Source organism: Ranitomeya imitator, chromosome 6 (genome assembly GCF_032444005.1).
Source record: "Ranitomeya imitator isolate aRanImi1 chromosome 6, aRanImi1.pri, whole genome shotgun sequence".
NCBI lineage: Eukaryota > Metazoa > Chordata > Amphibia > Anura > Dendrobatidae > Ranitomeya > Ranitomeya imitator.
Window position 1 is genome coordinate 161083772 of NC_091287.1, and position 25696 is coordinate 161109467.

Below are 25696 nucleotides of genomic sequence, written 5' to 3' on the forward strand. Positions count from 1 at the left end.
AGACCCCATCTGGAATACTGTGTTTTGTTCTGGGCACTACATTTTAAAAATAGAATTATTCTTACCGTTAATTCGGTTTCTAGGAACCTTCCACGACGGCATATGGAGGTTGTCTCTTTGCCCTAATGGGGAACAGGAAACACAGAGAGGTTTAAAAGGACCTCCCACCTCCCACCTGCCAGTGACTTACAACTGAACCCATAGCACCGGTTTACCTTCCGAATCCCAGAACTAATCCAGGAATATATATCGGGTGGGAAATTAGTGCCGTCGTGGAAGGTTCCTAGAAACCGAATTAACGGTAAGAATAATTCTATTTTCTCTAGTCACCTTCCACGACGGCATATGGAGGAATACCAACTAATTTGGCACTAGGGAGGGACAACGGCCTGCAGAACTTTACGGCCGAAGACTAAGTCCTTATTGGACAATACATCTAATCTGTAATGTTTAGAGAAAGTATGAAGTGAAGACCACGTTGCTGCCCTGCAGATCTGCTCTGGGGATGCACCTGCTCTTTCTGCCCAGGAGACTGACGTAGATCTTGTTGAATGGGCCTTGATCCCTACTGGAGGTATTTTGTTTTGAGCAAGGTAGGCTTCCGTTATAGCCTTTTTGATCCATGTAGCAATGGTACTTTTAGCTACTTTTTTACCCTTATTTTGCCCAGAGGGATGGACAAAGAGGTTATGATCGATTCTGAAAGCACGGGTCTGATCTAAGTATTGCAGCACAATACGTCGGACGTCCAGAGTGTTGAATCTTCTTTCTTCCGAATTTGCAGGACTATGGCAAAAGGTTGGTAGAACAATCTCTTGGGAACGATGAAAATCAGAGACTACCTTTGGAAGAAAAGAAGGATCTAGACGAAGTACTATTGAGTCATCTCTCACTAGAAGATACGGCTCTCTTATAGATAAGGCTTGTAGTTCACCCACTCTTCTAGCCGAAGTTATGGCTACCAAAAACACAGTTTTGTATGCAAGATTTTGAAGAGAGCAGGAGGAAAAAGGTTCAAAAGGCGGGCCTGTAAGACCTTGAAGCACCACATTCAGATCCCATGGGGGAACTATTATCTGTTTTCTAGGATTCATCCTAGTTGCTGATGTTAAAAATCTTTTGATCCAGCGATGGCCTGCTAGATCTTGATAAAAAAAGGAGCTAAGTGCCGAGACCTGGACTCTGAGAGTACTGGGCCTAAGACCCATTCCTAAGCCTTTTTGCAAAAAATCTAAGATGTTAGGTATATTAGGCTTGAGAGGGTCTGGAAGGTTAGGTAGACAAAAAGACGAAAACTTTTTCCAGATTTTGTTGTAGATGGCGTTGGTTACTGGCTTTCTCGATTTTTGGAGAGTAGCTATGACAGAGTCCGATAGTCCTTTTGCTTTCAAGACCTGGGCTTCAGTAACCACGCCGCTAAATTCCATTTCTGAGGGTCTGCGTGGAGAATAGGACCCTGAGAGAGGAGATCGTTTTTTAGAGGTAACATTACTGGTCCATCCACTTGTAGTTGGATGATCAAGTTGAACCAACTTCTTTTGGGCCAAAAAGGGGCTATCAGGATAGTCGGAGTTCCTTCTATTCGTATCTTCCTTAGAACCTTTGCCAGGATTGGGATTGGTGGAAATGCGTAGACAAGCTGGAAGTGCCAATCTTGGACTAGGGCATCCACTCCTCTGGGATTGCCTCTTGGGTTCAAGGAAAAAAAGGTTTTGACTTTTGCGTTCTGGTGAGAGGCAAAGAGGTCGACTTCTGGAAGACCCCACTTTTGTACTAGCATATTGAACGTTTGAAGGTCCAGGCTCCACTCGCCAGGATGAATGTCCTGGCGACTCAGGTAGTCTGCTTGAATATTTGCAGTCTCTTTTAGATGAATTGCTGTCAGTGACAGTAAGTGTTTCTCGGCCGAATAAAAAATTCGAGCGGAGATCTTTTTCAAACTGAGGAATTTTGTGCCGCCCTGACGCCTGATATGCGCCACCGTGGTCATGTTGTCTGAATAGATCTGGACATGTTGACCGGAAATCTGACGGCTTGCTGCTAACAGGGCCTCTTCCACAGCTTTGAGTTCTCTGAAATTTGACGATTTCTCGCTGATCGACTGGTTCCAAAGACCTTGGTAAGGAACATGATTTACTATGGCTCCCCAGCCTCTCCTGCTGGCATCTGTCTTGATCGTAGTTATCGGGAGCTGAATCCAGCTCACCCCCTTCAGGAGGTTTCTGGAATTCATCCACCATGTTAAGGATGCTTTCACTCGACCTGGTGTGTGAATCCTTCTTGTTAGAGTGCCAGGTTGACCATCCCACCTGTCTAGAATGTGGGTTTGGAGAATTCTGGAGTGAGCTTGAGCCCAAGCCACTGATTGTATACAGGCTGTCATGGAGCCTAAAAGAGACATTCCTTCTCGAAGAGTAGGACATCTCATCTCCTTGAATTTTCTGACTTTTGCTACTAATGGTAGCCTGTGATCGTCTGGGAGAAAGGACATCTGTTTTGTTGAGCCCAGAACCACCCCCAAGAACTTTCTGGTTCTTGAGGGTTGAAGCTGAGACTTCTTCATGTTTGGAATCCAACCCAGAGACTTCAATATCTCCAAAGTGGTTGACACATGGGACATCAGGGTCATCTCGGTGGGGGCTACTATCAGGAGATCGTCCAAGTAGGGCACTATACAGACACCTTGACTCCGGATTAATGACACTGCCTCTGCCATGATCTTGGAGAATACCCTTGGTGCTGAGGAAATGCCGAAGGGAAGGACTCCATACTGATAGTGCTCCACTCGATGACTCACCCGTATCGCAAACCTGAGGTATTTTCTGTGTCTCGGGTGGATAGGAATGTGAAAATATGCATCCCTTAGGTCGATGGTTGCCATAAAGGACTGATGTCCTATCAGAGGAATTGCAGATCTTACAGACTCCATCTTGAACTTGCGATATTTCACATGTCGGTTTAGACCTTTTAGGTTTATAATAATTCTTACGTCCCCTGAGGGTTTGGGTACTAAGAATAGACGGGAATAATGTCCTTTTCCTTGTTCCAGATGTGGAACTGGTGAGATCACATTTGATTTCATAAGATCTCTGAGACCCAATGTCAACAAATTGTGATCTCTTGAAGACGTAAGGGTAGTAACTTTCAGACCCTGAGGGGGGGAAGAAATTAACTCTATTAATAGGCCCTCCTTGATGACATTGAGGACCCAGTGGGAACTGGTGATATTTTCCCACTGACCCACATATTTTGAGAGTCTCCCCCCTACCGGGTCGGAGTCATTGCTTGTCCTGTTGGGACTGTTGCTGCTGCTGCTGGGGGACAAAAATATTTTTCCCTCTACCTTTGGCGTAACTCCACCTGCCGGTTTTGCCTTTCCCTCTTTGAGGGGGCTGAGACTGTGGGGCACGAAAAAACCGTTTTCTCGGTTGTTTTTGCTCCGGGAGTGCCTTTTTCTTGTCAGTAGCCTTGTCAAGAATATCGTCTAAGGCTGGACCGAAAACATAATCTCCCTTAAAAGGTATAGCACACAACTTGGCTTTTGAAGTGATATCACCGCTCCATATTTTAAGCCAGAGGGCTCTTCTAGCAGAGTTGGAGAGTACGAGAGATCTGGCGGCCACTCTAACAGATTCCAGAGAAGCGTCAGCCAGAAACCCAGAGGCTCTATGCAGGATGGGAAGTGAATCTAATAATTCACCTCTCGGGGTACCCTGAGATATATGAGACTCTAATTTCTCCAACCAGCAGGAGAGGGCCCTGGCAACACAAGTGGAAGCGACATTGGCCTTAAGGATAGACGTTGAAGTTTCCCAAGACTTTTTTAGGAGGCTTTCAATCTTTCTGTCCATAGGATCCTTTAATTGTGAGGAATCCTCAAAAGGGAGTGCTGTTCTTTTGGCGACTCTAGCCACCTGCACATCCACCTTTGGAATGTCCAATTTGATTACTTCACCCTCTAGAGGAAATCTATGCTTCATTTCTGCAGGGGTAGTGAGGCGTTTCTCAGGCTGTTCCCATTCCTGATTAACCATACTAACAATGTTAGCGTGCACCGGGAACCCCACTCTTTTCTCCGATCTGAGTCCGCCAAACATCTGATCCTGTACGGACTGTGGCTCATATTCCTCTTCTAGGCCCATAGTATTACGGACAGCAGATACTAAATCCTCAATATAATCTGAGGAAAAGAGGTATTTCCTGACCTCAGCTTTAGGTAATACAGGATCTTCCCAGCCCACAGATGAAGTATGGGAGAGGTCTGAATCAGAGTCTGATTCGACCGCCTGAATTTTTCTCTTTTTAGCTGGGGAATGCGGCGGCGGAGGTGGAGGTGGAGGAGTAGTAAAAGCTGCTAACGAAGATTGCACCTCCTGTTTTACTAAGGAGCGAATTTCATCCAGCAGAGATGGTTGCTCAGCTTTTACAATCTTGTCAGTACATGGCTGGCAGAGTCTTTTGTCCCAGTTAAGAGGGAATTTAGTAGAACAGACTGGGCACTTCTTTTTAATAGCGGCTTTAGGGGCAGACTTCTCTCCCTGAAATGACAAGGGAGAGGGGAGTGAGGACATTAAACCCCCTATAGGTACTACCTCCCGGATCCTATCCCTGCAAAACACTTACTGTAGCAGGGGTAGCGCTGGGCTCCGCAGATGCAGGGCACAAGGAACCATCCATACTGGGAAAATTAGTCTTACCTCAGTGGTGGTTCAGCAGGGTTTAAGAACGCTGTCCGCACCTGCCTCCAGCAATCAGCAGTTCCCCCTCCCCCTCCAGGATCCATGTGAGGGGACGCCATCAGTCCGACACGCCGGCCGGCGAACCCGGAAGAAGCGGCCTCCAGGAGAACGAAGGACCGGAAGTGACGCGTGCGACCGCCGACGTCACATCCGGAACGCCGAGCCGGCAATGGAGGGGGAGAACGCCGAGCAGCTCATGGAGGAGCCCGGCGAGGGATCCCAGGCCTGCTTTGCCCTCGTGGGGGCGCGGGAAGGCCGGGAGGGGGTCCCTGAGGCACCTGCATAGCAGGACGACGGGAGCAGCAGGGGAGGAGGCGGAACGCGACCACCAGCTGCCCGGCTACAACAGGCAGAGCCTGCACAAAGGTACCGCAGTCGCCGGCCACAACAGCACCTGGAGACCTCTCCCTGTCCCATGGGGAATAGGAAAGACACTGGCAGGTGGGAGGTCCTTTTAAACCTCTCTGTGTTTCCTGTTCCCCATTAGGGCAAAGAGACAACCTCCATATGCCGTCGTGGAAGGTGACTAGAGAAAAAGGCATTGAAAAAGTGGAGCAAGTTCAGAGAAGAGCTACCAGGATAGTGAGTGGACTACAAAGTATGTCCTACAAGGAAGAGTTACAGAATCTTGGGATGTTTAGTTTGCAAAAAAGCAGGCTTAATAGCTGTCTACAAATATCTCAAGGGATCATCCTTTGCAGCATGACCCCAGATAACGTAGCGGTCTCGTGAGACTGTACGTCATCACAGGTCATTTTCGCAAAGCATCCCTGGAAACGGGAGCGTCGAGAGGAGTGGGAAAGCTGCGCGGGACACCGGAAGGTGAGAATATCATGATTTTTAATTTTAATTCTTTTTTTTAACAATTATATGGTTCCCAGGGCCCCTGGGTACCATCCGCACATGATCCGCTTAGTTCCCGCATGTAAAGTAAGTGGATCAATGCATTCCTATGTGTGCGGAATCGCCGCGATTCCGCACTTTAATGAACATGCTGTGTTTTTATCCGGAATGCGATTCCGCCGCAGAAAAAAATGCAGCATGTGCATATAAAATGCAGAATGCATTCTAATAATAGGATGCTTAATGTATGCATTTTTTTCGCGGTTTTATCGCGTTTTTATGGCGAAAAAAACGCGAAAATTCCTAATCGTATGCACATAGCATTAATCAAGTTGATTTGGCAGAAATTAGATATACTTTGACTTGAGGAATTGTGTGATAAGGCAAAAGCAAACTTACTGAACAATTTATTTCTCTCCGCTCACTTTAGTCACCTAGGAAAAGAAAATTTTAAATGGCACCTAAAGTTGGGAAAACAAATATTTGACAAACTGCAGATTTTGCAAGTTTTAAGTACACTTCAACTGTGAGACAAAATCTAAAAACAAAAACCATAAAATCACATTGTATGATAAGAAATAATTAAATTGTATTTAATTGCATGAAATAAGTATTTGATCACCTACCACCAGCAAGAATTCTGGCTGTCACGGACCTATTAGTTTTTCCTTTAAGAAGCCCTCCTACTCTGCACTCATTACCTGTATTAACTGCACCTGTTTGAACTCGTTACCTGTATAAAATACACTAGTCCACACACTCAATCTATCAGACTCCAACCTCTCCACCATGGCCAAGACCAAAGAGCTGTCTGATGACACCAGGGACAAAATTGTAGACCTATACAAGGCTGGGATGGGCAACAGGACAATAGGCACGCTTGGTGAGAAGGCAATAACTGTTAGAAATTGTCAACAACTGTTTATAATTATTAGAAAATGGAAGAAACACAAGATGACTGTCTATCTTCCTCGATCTGAAGCTTCATTCATGATCTCGCTTCATGGGCTAAGGATTATTGTAAGAAAGATCATGAATCAGCCCAGAACTACACTGGATTACCTGGTCAATGACCTGAAGAGAGCAGGGATCACATTCTCAAACATTACAGTTAGTAACACACTACACCGTCATGGATTAAAATCCTGCAGGGCACGCAAGGTCTCCTGCTCACGCCAGCACATGTTCAGGCCAGTTTGAAGTTCACCAATGATCATCTGGATGATCCAGTGGAAGCATGTGAGAAGGTCATGTGGTCAGATGATGCCAAAATAGAACTTTTTGGTATCAACTCCACTCACCATGTTTGGAGGAAATAGAAGGAGTACAATGCCAAGAATAGCATCCCAACCGTGAAGCATGGTGGGGAAACATCAAACTTTGGGGGTGCTTTTCTGAAAAGGAGGCATGACAACTGCACCATATTGAAGGGAGGATGGATAGGGTCATGAACCACAAGATTTTTGCCAGCAAACTCCTTCCCTCAGTAAGAGCATTGAAGATGCATCGTGGCTAGGTCTTCCAGCACGACAATGACCCTAAATACACAGTCACGGCAACTAAGGAGTAGCTCCATAAGAAGTATGTCAAAGTCCTGGAGTGGCCTAGCCAGTCTCCAGACCTGAACCCAATAAAAAAAATCTTTGGAGGGAGCTGAAACTCAAAGTTGCCCAGCGACATCCCCGAAACATGAAAGATCTGGATACGATCTGTATTGAGGAGTGGGACAAAATCCCTGCTGCAGCATGTGTAAAATTGGTCGAGAACTACAGGAAATGTCTGACCTCTGTAATTACAAAGAAAGGTTTATGTTCGAAATATGAAAGGGTTGTCCACTACTTGGACAACCCTTTCTTGATCTAAATGTTTGACCCCGATAAAAGAAAAAAACCTACACTCATCTCCCATGCTGGCACCGTTCCAGTGGTGTAATCCTGGGGCTCTCGTGTGGTTGTTGTGACAGGTGACCCAGGCTCCCAATCAGCGCTGGTGTCACTTTTCCCACCTTTGGACAAATTGAATATGAAGAGGAAGTCTGGCCTGCAGTTTCTTTTTCACTTCCTCTTCTTGTTCAATTTGACAGGAGGCAGGGACAGCGACACCAGCGCTGACTGGGTGCCGGAGTCACATGTCACAACAACAGCACGGGAGAACTGGGGACAGCGAGTGCTGACACCGTGGGAATGGCGCCAGAACGGGAGGTGAGTATAGGCTTTTTTATTTTATCAGGGCCAAGAATGGGGTATGAGAAGAAGTTGTCAAAATAGTGAACAACTTCTTTAAGTTCTGTTTTTCTATTGTATGGAAAAAAAAAGTTTCATGCAATAAAATTAAATTAATTAGTAAAAATCATACAATGTGAGTTTCTTGATTTTTTTTTAAGATTCTCTCTCACAGTTGAAGTGTACCCAAGATAAAAATCCCAGATCTTTCCATTCTTTGTAGTTGAGAACACTTGCAAAATTGTCAGTGTATGAAATACACTGTATCTAACCGAGGAGGAAATTATATGCCACCTTAACACAAATAAAACAGCCATATTAGCATGTATACACCACATGTTGTAGAGATGTAAAGAACAGATAGACTCTGATTTTACCGGACTTCTGTGGCTGCAGTATTCTTCAGCTATACCTGGAATGACTGAACTGTTTGACAACCATAACTTACAGGACTCAGAACAGGGATAATGTGGGAGGACTGTGTTCCAACTGTGAAATGAGCCGGCTTATGATGGTGACACAGCTTTAACTAAGTAATATGTCCATCCAGGATCTGATTCCTAGCATATCACCGAGGAAAGTAAGTAAGGAGCGTTCAATCCCCTTCTAAATGGGAGAAAACTGGTAAAATACATCAATATTTTTAATACATTTAAATTACAAAGATTACTGTTCTATTAATGTTGCCACTTCAGACAATTTTATTACCCAGTACACTCCTTTAATTTGGTAATTGTCCATGTAGGCCCTGCTTGTCTATGGAGACAAAAAAAGCACCCTTTTTTCCCTATCAAAACTAGCTGATCAGCACAGAAGAGAAAACCCTATCACATGGGCAAAGGTTCACAAATACAAACAACCCCTTTAAGGATACATTCACACTTGTGTCTGCATTGTTTTGCGGCAACTTTCCAAACTCGTGCAAAAAATATTGAGGTTTTACCACGATTACAGCAAAAAACGGCAATGTGTGAATGCAGCATCAACGATTGTTCCGATCTTCTTAGATGGGTTTGGTTGGACAGTGCTTTTACTAAGAACAGCTCGTTGCTGATCGGTATCGGCCATCGTCACTGCCTATGTGCAGTGGCCAACCAAGGGCAGAGCGCTGAAGCTTTTTCCTACTGAGCTTGTACACATTGCACTGAGGCTGGCTGGGATTACCACCATGCGGGCATAGCTTCTTAGGATATGAGCACACGCCATGTATGCCCACAGCAATATTGAAGAAGACGACGTTTTAGAAAAATCCCAATGTTTTTCCTGTAGCATCTTCTTTGACTACTTTTGCGTAGTTTTTGTGGAAGCTTTTCCGCTGGCCTTGTTTTTTTTTTTAGAATTTCAAATATAAAACAGCGGCGGCTTCTGAGCGGTAGATGCCTGAAGAGTGTACCGCCCGGTCACTTCTTTTAGCTCTTCATGGCTTTGAAGACTGAAGTTATAAAATACAGAACGTATGCGAAGCAAGTCACTTTGATATGCACTATGTTCATTCTTTTTGACATTTTTTTAAGGGTTTTTCTCAACCAAAAAAAGACATGGTGTTCACATGCCCTAATCCTGGCCCCTTCTCTGCCATAAATATCAGCTACTAACACAGAGTTCAGGCCAGAATGACCATGCCACCAGTCTGAACTGAGTTCTGGCCAGAACGACCATGCCACCATGCCACCAGTCTGAACTGAGTTCAGGCCAGAACGACGATGCCGCCAGTCTGAACTGAGTTCAGGCCAGAACGACCATGCCACCAGTCGGAACTGAGTTCAGGCCAGAATGACCATGCCACCACTCTGAACTGAGTTCAGGCTAGAACCACCATGCCACCAGTCTGAACTGAGTTCAGGCCAGAACCACCATGCCACCAGTCTGAACTGAGTTCAGGCCAGAACGACCATGCCACCAGTCTGAACTGAGTTCAGGCTAGAACCACCATGCCACCAGTCTGAACTGAGTTCAGGCCAGAACGACCATGCCACCAGTCTGAACTGAGTTCAGGCCAGAACCACCATGCCACCAGTCTGAACTGATTTCAGGCCAAAACGACCATGCCACCAGTCTGAACTGAGTTCAGGCCAGAACCACCATGCCACCAGTCTGAACTGAGTTCAGGCCAGAACGACCATGCCACCAGTCTGAACTGAGTTCAGGCTAGAACCACCATGCCACCAGTCTGAACTGAGTTCAGGCCAGAATGACCATGCCACCACTCTGAACTGAGTTCAGGCCAGAACCACCATGCCACCAGTCTGAACTGAGTTCAGGCCAGAACGACCATGCCACCAGTCTGAACTGAGTTCAGGCTAGAACCACCATGCCACCAGTCTGAACTGAGTTCAGGCCAGAACGACCATGCCACCAGTCTGAACTGAGTTCAGGCTAGAACCACCATGCCACCAGTCTGAACCGAGTTCAGGCCAGAATGACCATGCCACCACTCTGAACTGAGTTCAGGCCAGAACCACCATGCCACCAGTCTGAACTGAGTTCAGGCCAGAACGACCATGCCACCAGTCTGAACTGAGTTCAGGCCAGAACCACCATGCCACCAGTCTGAACTGATTTCAGGCCAGAACGACCATGCCACCAGTCTGAACTGAGTTCAGGCTAGAACCACCATGCCACCAGTCTGAACTGAGTTCAGGCCAGAACGACCATGCCACCAGTCTGAACTGAGTTCAGGCTAGAACCACCATGCCACCAGTCTGAACTGAGTTCAGGCCAGAACGACCATGCCACCAGTCTGAACTGAGTTCAGGCTAGAACCACCATGCCACCAGTCTGAACCGAGTTCAGGCCAGAATGACCATGCCACCACTCTGAACTGAGTTCAGGCCAGAACCACCATGCCACCAGTCTGAACTGAGTTCAGGCCAGAACGACCATGCCACCAGTCTGAACTGAGTTCAGGCCAGAACCACCATGCCACCAGTCTGAACTGATTTCAGGCCAGAACGACCATGCCACCAGTCTGAACTGAGTTCAGGCTAGAACCACCATGCCACCAGTCTGAACTGAGTTCAGGCCAGAATGACCATGCCACCACTCTGAACTGAGTTCAGGCCAGAACCACCATGCCACCAGTCTGAACTGAGTTCAGGCCAGAACGACCATGCCACCAGTCTGAACTGAGTCCAGGCCAGAACCACCATGCCACCAGTCTGAACTGATTTCAGGCCAGAACGACCATGCCACCAGTCTGAACTGAGTTCAGGCCAGAACCACCATGCCACCAGTCTGAACTGAGTTCAGGCCAGAACGACCATGCCACCAGTCTGAACTGAGTTCAGGCTAGAACCACCATGCCACCAGTCTGAACTGAGTTCAGGCCAGAATGACCATGCCACCACTCTGAACTGAGTTCAGGCCAGAACCACCATGCCACCAGTCTGAACTGATTTCAGGCCAGAACGACCATGCCACCAGTCTGAATTGAGTTCAGGCCAGAACCACCATGCCACCAGTCTGAACTGATTTCAGGCCAGAACGACCATGCCACCAGTCTGAACTGAGTTCAGGCCAGAACCACCATGCCACCAGTCTGAACTGAGTTCAGGCCAGAACGACCATGCCACCAGTCTGAACTGAGTTCAGGCTAGAACCACCATGCCACCAGTCTGAACTGATTTCAGGCCAGAACGACCATGCCACCAGTATGAACTGATTTCAGGCCAGAACGACCATGCCACCAGTCTGAACTGTCACTCAGGCAAGAGCACCACCGCTCAGCAACCAGACTAGAGACTGGGGAGCACTGTGTTACTAATTTACCGACTTTCTAAAAAGGACTTGTCACCATGTCAAGTTACCAGGTTCTGCTCTTATTTTATTCCAGCTGCACCACTTTGCATTTGTGGTATAGGTTTTGTTTTTTAAAACCTTCATGCGATTCCAGAAATATTGGCCTTTTTATTTATCTCTAAAGCAGTTGTCCACTACTTTTACATTAATGAATTATCCTTACCTCAAATTAAAAAAGAAAAATGCCATACTGAAGTGAAACTAGAATAAAATAGCCCGAAACGTGATGCTTGTTTTCCTTACTTGCTTAATTTTCTTTTTCCTTTGAACTTTTTTTTTGTAAGAATATTTATTGCATTCAGCACCCCCCTTTGGTATTTTAGTAGTAGGTTACACTTCCTCACGGGTGCTTAATTATAGGTTCAAGTTCTGTGCACGCGGATATCTTTCTAGTTTAGGAATAAACGTTATATTTTTGTTCTCGTTTTGCATTTTATGTAAACCTATCTGATCGATTATTAGATTGTTGGTACCTTCATAACCCCCATTAAAACAAGTGAAAACAAAGGCAAAGGAACAATGGAGCCATCAGTTGTCAGTCTGAACAACCCTGACAAGTTGACAAATGCTTGATAAGTACCATCATTGTTTAGCACACATCTCATTTTTTCACTGTCGCATTGAAAGAGCCATAACATTTTCAGTTTTCCTTTAACACTTTAAAGGAATGAATAATAAAAAAATATCAATTCTGCCAGTTTTTTTTTTTTTTTATATATATATTTTCAATTTTTTACCATTCAGTGTGCTGCATAAATACGGTAAGTGTTATCTTCATTCTGTGGCTCAGAATGATGATGCCGATACCAACTATTTAACATGATATTTGTGTATTATTACTTTTGTACATTAAACACCGTTTTAAAAAAAGAAAACTTTCTGTGTCATCATATTCTGAAAGACATAACTTAAGGGATGGTCTGAAACGAATATGGACTTTAATTCAAAATCTTTATTTATTGTAATACTTTGCTAATATGCTTTAAAGGGAACCTTTCACCAGGTTTATCCCATATCAGATAAGACATGTACCATTCAACCCTAATATACATCATTCAAATAAGACGCCTATCCATTACTACTGCAACAGTTGTAGTGTAAATAAGGACACAGCAATTATAAAGTCCTTTATTTGAAATAAAACAAAACACACTTCCTTTTTTATTTAAAAATAAACAATTATACTCACCTAACGCCCATTCCATTGAAGCCCTCGTCTCCTGTAATAAAACAAAAATAAAAAAACAACCATATCCCTCACCTATCCGACGTTCCATGCAGTAATCCATGTCTGGTGAAAAACAGTTGTCAACCTGGACGGTGCCAAGATGCGACTGTCCAGGCTGAGAACCACCGAGAGAATGAGCTACTGCGAGCGCAGCATCAGTGAACAGCGGTGACGTCATTAAGGTTACCGCAGGTCACTGAGGCTGTGTTCTCCGTCGGGACCATGAACTGCGGCGATCACCGCTAGCACAATGAGAAAAAGTCTCACGGTGCAGCAGTGAGTTCACCAGGACAAATTTCTCCCGGTGAACTCCTCTGCACCGTGAGGCCTTTTCTCACTGTACGAGCAGTGATCTCACAGAGGTAACCGCAGTTTAGCTCAGTTGGGAATGCAGCCTCAGTGTCCTGCAGTAACTTCGATGACGTCACCGCTGCTGCTCTCTCAGCAGCTCATTCATCAGAGGTTCTCAGCCTGGACAGTCGAACTTGGCACTGTCCAGGTTGAAAACTATTAATCCCCAGACATGGATTACGGCATGGGACGGAACGACGGACTGGTGAGGAATAGGGTTATTTTTTATTTTTGCTTCATTACAGGAGACAAAGGATTCAGTTGAATTAGGCGTTAGGTGAGTATAACTGTTTGTCATTTTTAAATAAAAAGTAAAAGTGTGTTTTGTTTTATTTCAAATAAAGGACTTTATTCTGGCTGTGTCTTTATTTACCATATAACTATAGGATTAGTAATGGATTGGTGTCTTATAGATGCCTCACCATTACTAAACTATGGACGTTATCACCGAACAAAACAAAGGTGACATTAACCCCACTAATATGAACCCCACTTGAACCGCTACAGGGCAACGTGTCAAAACTGGAGTATCTAATTTCTGGGCGACTGCGGGCTGCTATTTTTAGGCTGGGGGGCCAATGTCTATGGCCCCTTACCAGCCTGAGAATACCAGCTACCTGTTGTCTGCTTTAGCAAGGCTGGTTGCCAAAAAATCGGGGGACCCCACAGTGTTTTTTCAAATGATTTAATTAAATAATTAAAAAATTGGAGTGGGGACCCCTCTATTCTTGATAACTAGCCTTGCTAGAGCTGACACCTGAGGGTTGCAGCTCCCAGCTGTGAGTTTGCCTGGCTGGTTATCAAAAGTACAGGGGAACAAGCACTGGTTTTTTTTTAAATTATTTATTTATAACGCAGATGGATGGGAGTAATATTCCTATCAGCCGACGCCAGTGACCGGAGGAAAACTGTTTACCTCTGATCACAGCCACGGGCTGACGCTGTCATTAATGGTTTTACTGCAGAAGCAGTGTTTGCCGCGCTGTCATGCACGTGACAGTGTGACAAACATCTGGTGTTAGGGAGGCTGAACTCGAACAGTAGCACAGATTTCCTGGTGAAGTCCGTGGGTGAACAGTAGGTGTTCGGTGCGGACGCCGAACTTTACTGTTCGGGTTCACCCACGTCAACCTAAGGTCAGTCTTGTGCATCGCAGTCTGTATTCACACTACTAAACAGGGATGTGGGAATCCGGACTCAGATATATGTAATACACTCTGGAAATTGTCAATTTAATAGAATTTAAAATTCATCGACATTTGATAAACATCACACTCTTTTCATGTATAGCATGAGGTTATGATATTTTCGGGGGACCTGTTAATAAGAAGTTGTCTAGTATAACAGAGACATGGATGTCATTTTACTAAGCCCCATCCCATGAGTGATGGTGACATGAAATAATGCAACTTTTCAAGCTGTTAGGAGAATAATACCCTGGTAAAAAATGTCATTACTGAGATACACGTTAAAAATTCCAGCTTCTTTCCATAACTATGAAAATAAATGATCCTTCCCCAGTAAAGAAACGGACAGGTAACATGGTTAGCATGCTAATCGCCCAGTGAGCAGAGATGTGTACCTGCCTGATCAGCCCCGCTGTCTGACACCGGCCAGTAATGGCATCATTACAGGGCTATTAGCCAGCTTGTCAGCTTGGTTACATGCTAATGACTGAGGCCAAGGATGTCCTCCAGACGAGGTAGCTCTCAGATGAGGTAGCCAGATTCCCTTTAAGATTGGGGTCCTGCATGGTAATGATCGGCGTGAAGAAAATAGATGCAAATTCATTCACCAGCTCCAGACCAGGCCATTTACCTTTGTTCCTGACCAGGCACATTCTCTGTTTATATATATATATATATATATATATATATATATATATATATATATATATATATATATATATATATATATATATATAATATATATAAAAAATAAATAAATATATATATATATATATATATATATATATGTATATGTATCTTTACTATATAATTGTCTAAGGGTCACTTCCGTCTTTCTATCCTTCTGTCTGTCTGTCTTTCTGTCACGGATATTCATTGGTCGCGGCCTCTGTCTGTCATGGAATCCAAGTCGCTGATTGGTCGCGGCAAAACAGCCACGACCAATCAGCGACGGGCACAGTCCGGAAGAAAATGGCCGTTCCTTCCTCCCCGCAGTCACTGCCTGGCGCCCGCTCCATACTCCCTCTAGTCACTGCTCACATAGGGTTAATGCCGGCGGTAACGGACTGCGTTATGCCACGGGTAACTCACTGTTACCGCCGCTATTAACCCTGTGTGACCAAGTTTTTACTATTGATGCTGCCTATGCAGCGTCAATAGTAAAAACATCTAATGTTAAAAATAATTTAAAAAATCATTATATACTCACCTTCCGCCGCCTTTCCCGCTCCTCGCGACGCTCCGGTGACCGCTCCATGCAACCGGCAGTTTCCGGTGGCAATGATGGCATGCGACAAGGACCTGCCATGACATCACAGTCATGTGACCGCAACGTCATCACAGGTACTGAGCGCCTGCGCGAGAAGGACCTGCCATGACATCATGTGACAGCGACATCATCACACCCTGGGACCAGAAGCTGCCGCACGGTGACAGAACTACAAGGGGCCCTCGGATCGGAAGGCGAATATGTTTATTTTTTAACCTGTGACATACGTGGCTGGGCAATATACTATGTGGCTGAGCAATATACTATGTGGTTCTGTGCTGTATACTACGTAACTGGGCAATATACTAGGTGGCTCTGTGCTGTATACTACATCGCTGTGCAATATACTACGTGGCTACGTAATATACTACGTGGCTGGGCAATATACTACATCACTGGGCAATATACTACATCACTGGGCAATATACTACGTGGATGGCCAATATACTACGTCACTGGGCAATATACATCGTAACTGGGCAATATAGTACGTAACTGGGCAATATACTACGTGGCTGGGCAATATACTACGTGGGCTGTGCAATATACTACGTAGCTGGGCAATATACTATGTGGCTGAACAATATACTACGTGGGCTGTGCAATATACTACGTAGCTGGGCAATATACTACGTGGGCTGTGCAATATACTACGTAGCTGGGTAATATACTATGTGGCTGGGCAATATACTATGTGGCTGGGCAATATACTACGTGGACATGCATATTCTAGAATAATCGATGCGTTAGAATCGGGCCACCATCTAATATATATATATATATATATATATATATATATATATATATATATATATATATATGCAATTTAACTAGTGGTAATTTTTTTTTATCGTTTGGATAGTCAAGTAATTTTTGGCCCTTTTTTCATTTTTATCTCACTGTCATAGATGCCCTTTTTTGTATTTTTTTTTTTTTTGCTCATATCAGTGAAAAAATAAGGGAAATAAGTCCCTGTTTCCCTATTGTTTTTCTTATGACCACAATGAATTACTAAGATACTGTACTTTTAAAAAAGTGTTCCCATTCTGTAACAATTATTTTTATATATTGGACTTGTGATTTTTTTTCATGGGGATAGGGTGACTTAAAGGGTAAAGGGTAACAGTGACATATTGACAGTGGCATTTTTTTTATTAATTTATTTATTACCTGTTATTTTCTTTTTATTTATTTTACACATTGTGTTCCCCATAAGGTCATAAAAGATCTTTGGAGGGCATTTAAACAAGGAAATACTGCCTCCTGGCTGAATAATAGATCTGTCTTGGTCTCCTATGACCAAGCAGCCCTTGTGCCCTCCATATACAGTGGGTACGGAAAGTATTCATACCCCTTTAAGTTTTTCACTCTGTTTCATTGCAGCCATTTGGTAAATTCAAAACCACTCTGCACCCCATCTTGACTGAAAAAAAACAGAAATGTAGTAATTTTTGAAAATATATTAAAAAAGAAAAACTGAAATATCACATGGTCAAAAGTATTCAGACACTTTGCTCAGTAATGAGTAGAAGTGCCCTTTTGAGCTAGTACAGCCATGAGTCTTCTTGGGAATGATGCACCAAGTATATCACACCTGGATTTGGGGATCCTCTGCCATTTTTCCTTGCAGATCCTCTCCAGTTCCATCAGGTTGGATGGTGAATGTTGGTGGACAGTCATTTTCAGGTCTCTCCAGAGATGCTCAATTGGGTTTAGGTCAAGGCTCTGACTTGGCCAGTCAAGAATGGTCACAGAGTTGTTCTGAAGCCACTGCTTTGTCATTTTAGCTGTGTGCTTAGGGTCATTGTCTTGTTGGAAGGTGAACCTTCGGCCAAGTCTGAGGTCCAGAGCACTCTTGAAGAGGTTTTCATCCAGGATATCTCTGTACTTGGCCGCATTCATGTTTCCTTCAATGGCAAGCAGTAGTCCTGTCCCTGCAGCTGAAAAACGCCCCCATAGAATGATGCTGCCACCACCATGTTTCACTGTTGGGATTGTATTGGACAGGTGATGAGCAGTGCCTGGTTTTCTCCACACATACCGCTTAGAATTATCACCAAAAAGGTCTATCTTTGCCTCATCGGACCAGAGAATCTTATTTCTCATAGTCTGGGAGTCCTTCATGTGTTTTTTAGCAAACTATGTGGGCTTTCATACGTCTTGCACTGAGGAGAGGCTTCCGTCGGGCCACTCTGCCATAAAGGCTCGACTGGTGGAGGGTTGCAGTGATAGTTGACTTGGTGGAACTTTAGGTACCGTCACACTCAGCAACTTTCCAACGAACACGACCAGCGATACGACCTGGCCGTGATCGTTGGAAAGTCGTTGTGTGGTCGCTGGAGAGCTGTCACACAGACAGCTCTCCAGTGACCAACGATGCCGAAGTACCCAGGGTAAACATCGGGTTACTAAGCGCAGAGCCGCACTTAGTAACCCGATGTTTACCCTTGTTACCATTGTAAATGTAAAAAAAAAACCACATACTTACATTCCGGTGCCTGTCACGTCCCCCGGCGTCCGCTTCCCTGCACTCCTCCTGCATCCTGTGTAAGCGCCGGCCGTAAAGCAGAGCGGTGACGTCACCGCTGTGCTCTGCTTTACGGCCGGCCGGCGCTGACACAGGATGCAGGAGGAGTGCCGATTCAGCTATGAAATAAAGTTCTGGCCTTCTAGCTCTGACCAGCGATGTCACAGCAGGATCCAGATCGCTGCTGCGTGTCAAACACAACGATATCGCTATCCAGAACGCTGCAACGTCACGGATCGCTATCGTTATTGTTGTAATGTTGTTCAGTGTGAAGGTACCTTTTCACCCATCTCCCTACTGCATCTTTGGAGCACAGCAACAGTGATCTTGGGGTTCTTCTTTACCTCTCTCACCGAGGCTCTTCTCCCACGATTGTCTAAAGAAAAAAGAACACACACATCTCTCCGCACCTGCTAATGTGTCAAACCCACCGACCGTATGCAGCTGACGGTCTGGCACCTATGACTGCAGTATCGGCTGTATATATCCTCCACACAAAGCTTCAGGGGTGCAACTTCCAGAAATACATATGAAGTCCAATGAAAAAATAGAAAAAGAGATAGGAGCGCACTTACCCGGGTCCTATCAGTTTAATTAAAAACAGCTGGACTCCAATGAAGGAGTAGAACCATCTCAAGGAGGATCACAAGGAAATGGACAGCATGTGACTTAAATATGAGTGTCTGCGCAAAGGGTCTGAATACTTATGACCATGTGATATTTCAGTTTTTCTTTTTTATTAAATTTGCAAAAAAATTTTATGTTTGTTTTTTTTTCAGTCAAGATGTGGTGCAGAGTGTACATTAATGAGAAAAAAATGAACTGTTTTGAATTTACCAAATAGCTCCAATGAAACAAAGAGTGAAAATTTAAAGTGGTCTGAATACTTTCCATACCCACTGTACAGAACGTTCACATGACAGGTGGGTATGGAGGAGGAAGCCCTATAACGGTTTACACAGCCTTCTTTAGAGCTTGGTTTATAGAGATGGAGAAAGTATAGACAATAATAAACAATACATAGTGAAGGCTGTGCCTTCACTATGTGTATTCCAGCTCTCTCTGATAGCTAGAACCCTGGTTCTGCAGCTACATGATTGTGTGTAGCTGCGCTCCTATGAAATGACATTTCCAAACATCACTTTCAAGTAGGAGTGGGACCGCTTGGATATTTAAAAGTCTATTGGCAGTCTGGAAGTTTTTAACTTAACAAATATGGTGCATCTCATCAGTGCCGTGCACCTTCGTAAGCCTCGCAAGAAATGTTACTCCAGTCGTGGACTAAAGTAACATTTCTGGCATAAGAAACGCCACAACTTTTAATGAATTTGAAGGGCGGGTGTAGTCAAACCCTGTCCTGCCCTGGCTCCTCCTCATCTCTGCTCATTCTAAAAGAGGTGTCCAAAACTGGCATCTAAACAACAAAAGTAGCAAATATTTTGTGCAATTTTTTTTTTGTTTTCTCACGGTAAACACTTTGATGAATCAAGGCCTCTAGAATCTCAAAGTGTTTGCTCTTAGAGAGAAAAATAGGGAACTCTAATGGGGACCCCAGAAAGAAATAAAACGATTACTGCTGCTTTTCCAATTTTCATAGCCAAATCCACAGAGTACATCATGGAGTGCATCTTGAGTTCTGCCAAATAGGCACAATGCCACTATCCTCTATCTGTAAATGACCCAATGCTATTGTGCTCAACAGTGTGCGGTTGTAGAGCGGAAGCATATAATACGGTTGTGCCTCCTGCGGTAAAGAAGACAGCAAGCAGCGTGATGTTAGAGAGATTACTCTGGTGAGGACAGATAAAACAGTGCTTGAGGAAACACAAGGGCCGGATTCATAATTTGCACTTTTTTAAGGGACTAGTCTTTTTTGTCTACTATTATTCATTGGCATTTTCACCGCCAAATCCATTGGTTGTTGAAATCTGAGAAAATTCAAAGATGGTCTTTTTTTCGTCTTTTACCTTATTTCAACCTTTTTACAGAAAAGTCACATAATCCTTTGAAATGCTGCATGTTAGTCTACAACTGAGCAAAAATAAAATTTGATGGATTTTGTACTTTAGTAGATAACTCCAATACAATTGTGCAAAAATTTTGCAACATTTCAAAAAGTCTGCAAAAATTAATTTGGCCAAAACATCTGGAAAAGAAACACATGGTTGAAGAAATCAAATAAAAAAATGGGAGACAACAAGTAAACGTAAATTAAATCTATGTTTAAAAGTCATATGAGCTCAAAACGCGTCCGAGAACAAACTACTGGTATATGTCTATAGAATATATTTTTAATGAAGTCATAATAAAGAATATTTTACTTTAACTTGGTTCTGGATAGGCAACCTAATTGCCAAGACTTTAAGAAGTACGGCTTAAACCCTCCAAAACCTTAAAAAAGGCGCAAATTAAATCATGAATAAGACACAAACAGAAAAGTCAATATTACAACTATTTTCCATAAAGAAAGATGGCACAGTGATGAATATTCTTCAAATGGAGGTTGGAGGCATCTCCTAATATGCTGAATAAAAGAATAACCCTTAATCTGCCCACTGCTGAACGTGGTACCAGGCAATGTGTGCCTGAAACGTGGAATTATCGATTGTGTGTTTTTTGATTGCTGGATTTTATATGGAGTCAATAAAAGCCTGACATTTTAGTTCTGTATTTATTCTGGATGTTATTTGTCTTCCAAACACTCAACTTACCTTTTTGCCTCCAGTCACAAACTGTTTACAGGCAGATCGTCCAAACTGAGGGTGGACAGCAACAATCTAGAAACAAAGAAAATGGCTTCATTAAAACAATGGCCAGCATTGTGGCGCTTTACCATACATTGATCTGCAATGGTGTCAATGTTCTACAACATGGAGGTCATCATGCACTGTACTCAGCTGACTCAGTTAGTCCTGGGAATGCGCAAATCCTGCTCTATTCAAGCAGAGGACATGGGCCTTCTTATGACCAATCAGGGTCACAATCCTGTCTTCAGTAACCAGACCACGTGAAGCTTAGGAGCCCGCTGCAATACTGCAAATCCATGTGCAATAAGCATTTATGCATCTATGGTATGCAGTTTTTAACTTTTCACCCAAACAGGAGTCCTGTGGGTCGTCCAACCATCTGATTACACAGTCGTTCTACCCTGTGACTAACCGCAACTATCTCTTTCTGGCAGTCGATAGTCCTCACTCCCCCTGAAATGATTACAATATTTTTAGTTATGTATATATTTTCCATAAAACTATATATTATCTGCTCAACAACTCTAGCTCTGCAACTTCAGCTCTGACAGCATGATCATAGTCACTATCATGATAGTAAGTTATGGTAGTTTCATTCTTTGGACGTGTTTAGTTGCCACCAGACCAAAATGGCAAGCCATCATTGATAGAACTAGGAAATCTGCATTGTACCAGCCATTTCTTTAGAAGTATATCATGCAATCTGATGGTGAATGGAAGGTCAGCAGTAATGAAAAAAATATATATTTTCATAAGTTACCATCAAAGACATGTAATGTTGGATCATATCATTAATCAATAAAGGAAACAGTAATTACGAAAATGTTATATCATCTATTGGGTTCTCCATTAATATGAAGCCATCACAGATGAGATAAAATATATGCAGGCAATCACAGGTACATTTTTAAAGCACTACTTCAGTGTTTGTTTGTTTTTATTGCAGAGCTGGAGTGGTGCCACTGATCTGAAGTTCGCTGGCCCTAGTATCATACTTACCAGGTGCCATCTTATTATTTAGTAACTACCACTTCTGTTGGTCTTCCGCAGGTTGTGTTTGCTGGGCGAACCAAAGGTCACAGCTCAATGTAAGTCTATGAGAGCCAGAACGAGGCCAGAACGAGACTTACAGGTGCTTCTCATAAAATTAGAAAATCATCAAAAAGTTATTTTATTTCAGTTCTTCATTACAAAAAGTGAAACTCCTATATTATATAGGGTCATTACAAACAGAGTGATCTATTTCAAGTGTTTATTTCTGTTAATGTTGATGATTATGGGTTACAGCCAATGAAAACCCAAAAGTCATTATCTCAGTAAATTAGAATACTTTATAACACCAGCTTGAAAATTTTAAAATTCAAAATGTTGGCATACTGAAATGTATGTTCAGTAAATGCACTCAATACTTGGTCGGGGCTCTTTTTTCATCAATTACTGCATCAATGCGGCGTGGCATGCAGGCGGTCAGCCTGTGGCACTGCTGAGGTGTTATGGGATCCCAGGTTTCCTTGATAGCAGCCTTCAGCTTATCTGCATTGTTGGGTCTGGTGTTTCTCATCTTCCTCTTGATAATACCCCATAGATTCTCCATGGGGTTAAGGTCTGGCGAGTTTGCTGGCCAATCAAGCACAGTGATACTGTTGTTTTAGTTTCAATAGGTTTTATTTAGAAATAAGATATTGAAAGTATACAAAAGTTTGGGTAGGTTCTCCCACAATACTCTTGTTTTTAACCCCTTAGTGACGGAGCCAAATTTTTGAAATCTGACCAGTGTCACTTTATGTGGTAATAACTCTGCAACGCTTCAACAAATCCCAGGGATTTTGAGATTGTTTTTTCGTGACACATTATACTTTATGATAATGGTAAATTTAGGTCAATATGTTTTGTGTTTATTTATAAAAAATATCAAAAATTTGAGAAAAATGTTAAAAAATTAGCAATTTTCTAAATTTTAATGATTATCCCTTTAACCCCTTTACCCCCAAGGGTGGTTTGCTTGTTAATGACCGGGCCAATTTTTACAATTCTGACCACTGTCCCTTTATGAGGTTATAACTCTGGAACGCTTCAATGGATCCTGGTGATTCTGACATTGTTTTCTCGTGACATATTGTACTTCATGACAATGGTAAAAATTCTTTGATAGTACCTGCGTTTATTTGTGAAAAAAACGGAAATTTGGCGAAAATTATGAAAATTTCGCAATTTTCCAACTTTGAATTTTTATGCAATTAAATCACAGAGATATGTCACACAAAATACTTAATAAGTAACATTTCCCACATGTCTACTTTACATCAGCACAATTTTGGAACCAAATTTTTTTTTTGTTAGGGAGTTATAAGGGTTAAAAGTTGACCAGCAATTTCTCATTTCTACAACACCATTTTATTTTAGGGACCACATCTCATTTGAAGTCATTTTGAGGGGTCTATATGATAGAAAATACCCAAGTGTGACACCATTCTAAAAACTACACCCCTCAAGGTGCTCAAAACCATATTCAAGAAGTTTATTAACCCTTCTGGTGCTTCACAGGAATTTTTTGAATGTTTAAATAAAAATGAACATTTAACTTTTTTTCACAAAAAATTTAATTCAGCTCCAATTTGTTTTATTTTACCAAGGGTAACAGGAGAAAATGGACCCCAAACGTTGTTGTACAATTTGTCCTGAGTATGCCAATACCCCACATGTGGGGGTAAGCCACTGTTTGGGCGCATGGCAGAGCTTGGAAGCGAAGGAGTGCCATTTGACTTTTCAATGCAAAATTGACTGGAATTGAGATGGGATGCCATGTTTCGTTTGGAGAGCCCCTGATGTGGCTAAACATTGAAACCCCCCACAAGTGACACCATTTTGGAAAGTAGACCCCCTAAGGAACTTATCTAGAGGTGTGGTGAGCACTTTGACCCACCAAGTGCTTCACAGAAGTTTATAATGTAGAACCGTAAAAATAAAAAATCATATTTTTTCACAAAAATTATCTTTTCGCCCCCAATTTTTTATTTTCCCAAGGGTAAGAGAAGAAATTGGACCCCAAAAGTTGTTGTACAATTTGTCCTGAGTACGCTGATACCCCATATGTGGGGGTAAACCACTGTTTGGGCGGATAGGAGAGCTCGGAAGGGAAGGAGCGCCGTTTGACTTTTCAAAGCAAAATTGACAGGAATTGAGATAGAACGCCATGTTGCGTTTGAAGAGCCACTGATGTGCCTAAACATTGAAACCCCCCACAAATGACACCATTTTGGAAAGTAGACCCCCTAAGGAACTTATCTAGAGGTGTCGTGAGCACTTTGACCCACCAACTGCTTCACAGAAGTTTATAATGCAGAGCCGTAAAAATAAAACAAAATTTTTTTCCCACAAAAATTATTTTTTTAGCCCCCAGTTTTGTATTTTCCTGAGGGTAACAGGAGAAATTGGACCCCAAAATTTGTTGCCCAATTTGTCCTGAGTGCGATGATACACCATATGTGGGGGGAACCACTGTTTGGGCACATGGGAGGGCTCAGAAGGGAAGGAGTGCCATTTGAATGCAGACTTAGATGGAATGGTCTGCAGGTGTCACATTGCGTTTGCAGAGCCCCTAATGTACCTAAACAGTAGAAACCCCCCACAAGTGACACCATTTTGGAAAGTAGACCCCCTTAGGAACTAATCTAGATGTGTGCTGAGCGCTTTGACCCACCAAGGGCCACCAAGAAGTTTATAATGGAGAGCCGTAAAAATAAAACAAAAATTTTCCCACAAAAATTATTTTTTAGCCCCCAGTTTTGTATTTTCCCGAGGGTAACAGGAGAAATTCGACCCCACAATTTGTGGGAATATGTGGGGGGGGAACCACTGTTTGGGCGTATGGGAGGGCTCGGAAGGGAAGGAGCTCCATTTGGAATGAGGACTTAGATGGAATGGTCTGCAGGTGTCACATTGCATTTGCAGAGCCCCTAATGTACCTAAACAGTAGAAACCTCCCACAAGTGACACCATTTTGGAAACTAGACCCCCTAAGGAACTCATCTAGATGTGTTGTGATAGCTTTGAACCCCCAAGTGTTTCACTACAGTTTGTAACGCAGAGCCGTGAAAATTAAAAAAAAAATCTTTCCCCCCAAAATTATTTTTTAGCCCCCAGTTTTGTATTTTCCCGAGGGTAAGAGGAGAAATTCGACCCCAAAAGTTGTTGTCCAATTTGTCCTGAGTGCGCTGATACCCCGTATGTTGGGGGAAACCACCGTTTGAGCGCATGGCAGAGCTCGGAAGGGAAGGAGCGCCATTTGGAATGCAGACTTAGATGGAATGGTCTGCAGACGTCACATTGCGTTTGCAGAACCCCTAATGTACCTAAACAGTAGAAACCCCCCACAAGTGACCCCATATTGGAAACTAGACCCCCCTGGGAACTAATCTAGATGTGTTGTGAGAACTTTGAACCCCCAAGTGTTTCACTACAGTTCATAACGCAGAGCCGTGAAAATAAAAAATCTTTTTTTTTCCCACAAAAAATATGTTTTAGCCCCGAGTTTTGTATTTTCCCAGGGGTAACAGGAGAAATTGGACCCCAAAAGTTGTTGTCCTATTTGTCCTGAGTACGCTGATACCCCATATGTTGGGGTAAACCCCTGTTTGGGCACACGGGAGAGCTCGGAAGGGAAGAAGCACTGTTTTACTTTTTCAACGCAGAATTGGCTGGAATTGAGATCGGACGCCATGTCGCGTTTGGAGAGCCCCTGATGTGCCTAAACAGTGGAAACCCCACAATTATAACTGAAACCC

The 25696-nt window shown here is 43.3% G+C and overlaps 1 protein-coding gene across 3 annotated transcripts in view; it reads right to left on the reverse strand.

The window, feature by feature from the left end:
• Window positions 1–25696, reverse strand: part of VPS41 (VPS41 subunit of HOPS complex) — a 354940-nt gene that overhangs the window by 185976 nt on the left and 143268 nt on the right. For all 3 annotated transcript variants that reach the window (XM_069730259.1, XM_069730260.1, XM_069730261.1), the window contains exon 7: window positions 20877–20942. In XM_069730259.1, coding sequence (XP_069586360.1) covers window positions 20877–20942 — 66 coding nt within the window. The remainder of the gene's footprint in view (window positions 1–20876; window positions 20943–25696) is intronic.